We start from the raw sequence: 3,428 nt of genomic DNA on the forward strand, positions 1-3,428 counted from the left end.
GATATTAGATAGGCCTATAAACACTGTCACACACATTATTATGATTAAAGTTATTGAATATTGTAGGCCTATTACTGATTATTCATCAATAAGAGGGCATAGTGTTTGTTTTGAATTTTGGTCATGATATTGATGTCCAATCATTTCCACATGGCACCCAGTTTGTTTTGGTTCATGTGATACGGACTCATTTCAGTGCATCCATGATGCTTAATAATGAACCCTGGAGCTGGCATGTGAGAAAAAACTGCTGCTATTACCAGGTTCTCAGTATTTGTTTCTACCTTTCTTAGTTTCATAGTGTAGAATATAACAAGAGTGACTGGTCAAACTCAGTTCTAATCATTTCAGGTTGGTTTTAAAATGATGTTTCATGTACTACTTCCGGCTTAGTTTTAAGTAGAGTTTATACCAGTAGTGACTGATCAAAGTGAATTTGAGGCTGCATTTACACAGCAATGCAAAATGCATTGTGTTTACTACCAGGGATATAATAGACTATACGTTAGTCTATTATATCCCTGCTATATTATTTCATGAATCATGATTGCATCACTTGGTAGTTATTTTTGTTGTTAGATCTACTAATGATAGTTTAGGACAGAATGGTATTATGACATAAGTGTCTTGCATGTTTGTACTCTTGTTTGTATTGCTTTGTAATCGTTTATACAATCATTATGTAGATCTTAGTACTCTTGATCTCAATCAAAAATGATTTTTATAACTTTCCGCACACGTTGGTTTGATTCCCGTAATCTAGAATTTGTTCCGTAGATCTAAATCTAGTAGATCACCAGAGCAGATCTGGCTCTAGACCTTTTTACCGGTAGTCACTTGGGTAGTCATAATGGAAGCCCTAGATCTACCTGATGATGGTCAGTCTTTTTTTGGAGCTCTCTTCTCATCACTGTCATTAATTGATAGGTTTAGAAATAAAGATTCGTGCTCAAGCTTTAGCTAAAGAAGTAGATCTACTAGTTGGCAGTAAGTTTTGCTGGCCGAGGAATGATTGTATCTTGCCATGGTGCCCCCTTGTAACAATGGATACTAGTGGCACTCCTCCACCTTCTACTTCATATATGCTGCTTTACAAGACAGAAGGAGAAAGTATTGACGGGATATATAATAAATACAAGGATGATGCTCATCTTGAAGCTCTCTTCATTGTTTCCGGGGACAGTTATGAACCACTAGCATCAAATTCATTGCAGCCACATGATCTCTCATTTCTAATTTCTATTATTCCAGGAAAATTCCAGAATAAAGTTCTGTCATTAGCTCATAATACAAAATATCTTGAGGCCTCCGTAACAGGTTTTTTTCCAGGTTTCATCCGAGGCAAGTCTCGAGGTAAGCTGCATAAGGCATGCCAAGACTAGCCGCTATCCTATACTATCTGAGACTAACGCTATTTCAAACATACTGGTACAGAGACTATGTAACCTACATATAGGCTCTTAATTACGTAGATTAGATTAGATTTGTAAATTCGATTCTCCCTTTTTTCCTCTTTTTAGTAGTTAATAAATAAATATTAATAAAGCCGCTTGTCTGAATTAGTCCCCCTGTGAATCTATGAATTAAATTGGAATGACCTATAAACCAAGATTAGCATTAGAGACAATTAAAATGCATGGACAAAAGTATACTCTAAAATATTTTGTTACTTCCATTTAGCCCTATTGCCTCAGCTCCCCAGCAGTTACTATACTTTATTCAAGGCTCTGCAATATGTTATTCAGAATGGTATTGTTGTCTCATTGTCTCCAAATATCCCTGGAATCTGTCCAGCAGATGAAGTACTCCTTGTACACATTTTGGAAGCCATTTGTTACTTATTTGTGGAAGTATGTTATGAAAATTGCTTCAAAGTGTTTTATATTGCACACATCATGACACATGTACAACCTATGAGCATGGTTGACCATGCATTGATTATTGTTTATTTAAGTATAGACCAAGACACAATTCATAATCTTCTGTGTTCTCTGCATTCTTTAATGAAAAAAATTTCGAAATTTGGCAAAACCAATAAATAGGAGGCTAAAAGCAGCCTTTGTAGATGATTCACTTCTAGTGCAGGGAGGCTTTTCATTAGGAGACATTCTGGCCTTTATTATTTACTATTACTGGCATTTACTGCCACCCAGGCTAGCTCTTTAAGCCATGATGGCCTCTTGTTTGTGTTTCTCGTAGCCATCTTGCTGTCCCAATCTGCCAATCATGAGTGTGGGTGGATACCAAATGCAATAATCACTTACACAAGTTAGCACCCAATAGGATCTTTAGCTTCTCTTAAATTTTTAAGCATAAGTAATTCATTATGATATTTGTTAGATAATATAAATTTTATACCATTTTGTCACCTTTATAGCCCTCTTCATTTTCATTTAATTTATTTTGTTTGTTTTTATTATTGTATTCTGTTTTTATGTTTAAATTGTTGTTTTATTTCAATAATTTTACTTATTGCTCTTTTAGCAACATGTTGAATTTACACGAATTAATCTAAATCAACTCATTTCATTTGTTTGTCATCCTGTCTATTTCAATTCTCTTTTTCCAAAGGATTTTATATTCTTTTTCAATGTGGCTAATTTATATTGGTACGTTTTGCATGGAATGAAGGGTCAGTCAATTTGAACATACTTAATTAACTTTATAAAAAAGCTTTATCTTTACAATGCAGTTAAGCTTTACAGAAAACTGTTTGGTTATAACAATTTTAATATCCTCGCATTTAAAACAAGATCCAACCCTTTGTATGAAGGGATGTTTGGGTGGGTCTGACTGTGTGAAATGCTGCGTGATGATATTGGTAGTTTTTCTACATGCAGGAATGAAAGTACTCTTTATAATCAAGTTAGTCCTTTTATGATGGAATGTCTGCATCATTTGTTACTAATTCCTGTGGAAGCTCTAAATTGCCAATTGAGACTCTTTGTCAAGCAGTAAGTTAAGTTTTCTTTATTATGTTTTACAATGCAGTCTGCTTGTAAATCATTTTGTTGCTCTTCTTAAAAAAATTATAATTTAATGCATTAACTCAATAAAGTTCTTTTTCACTATTAGAGGTGATTTTCATGTACATTCTGGCAGCTTAGGTGGTACTACTTTATTTAAAATGACTGCTAAATCAATGCTAAGTTGCTTTAAAATTTACTACTCCAGCCAAAAAACTGCAGAAATAATTCATGTCTTTCTATTATTAAGTAAGTAGTAAAATGATGGTTAATTTGTAGCCTTTTGAATATAATTTGAACATTAGTCATTGGGATGTGATGTGCATTGAATGCATTGAGGCAGTAATATCAATTTTTTAGTGTCAAGGTTTTGATCAATGCAAGACTATCAATCATTAATATTTTTTTATTTCTGTGTATAAAAAATGAAAACGAAAGCCATAACAATAACACATTTAATAT

At 33.5% G+C, this 3,428-nt stretch overlaps 1 protein-coding gene across 1 annotated transcript; it reads left to right on the plus strand.

The window, feature by feature from the left end:
- Positions 1-817: 817 nt before the first annotated feature.
- Positions 818-3,402, plus strand: LOC109581243 (uncharacterized). Its single transcript, XM_019995191.1, has 6 exons — positions 818-878; positions 928-1,353; positions 1,681-1,850; positions 2,485-2,609; positions 2,841-2,954; positions 3,076-3,402. Exons 1-6 carry the CDS (start codon positions 851-853, stop codon positions 3,221-3,223), a joined length of 1,011 nt encoding a protein of 336 aa, XP_019850750.1. The 5' UTR covers positions 818-850; the 3' UTR covers positions 3,224-3,402.
- The last annotated feature ends 26 nt before the right edge of the window (positions 3,403-3,428 follow it).

This window comes from Amphimedon queenslandica, unplaced genomic scaffold, assembly GCF_000090795.2.
Source record: "Amphimedon queenslandica unplaced genomic scaffold, v1.1 AMPQUscaffold_13452, whole genome shotgun sequence".
Lineage (NCBI taxonomy): Eukaryota > Metazoa > Porifera > Demospongiae > Haplosclerida > Niphatidae > Amphimedon > Amphimedon queenslandica.

Bases quoted from the DNA above. Each gene is read 5' to 3' on its own strand.
- LOC109581243 (XM_019995191.1), top strand. From the start codon at position 851: ATGGAAGCCCTAGATCTACCTGATGATG. The intron at 1,851-2,484 runs GTATGTTATGAA...TTGCTCTTTTAG, and splicing joins TTTGTTACTTATTTGTGGAA to CAACATGTTGAATTTACACG. The intron at 2,610-2,840 runs GTACGTTTTGCA...TTCTACATGCAG, and splicing joins AATGTGGCTAATTTATATTG to GAATGAAAGTACTCTTTATA.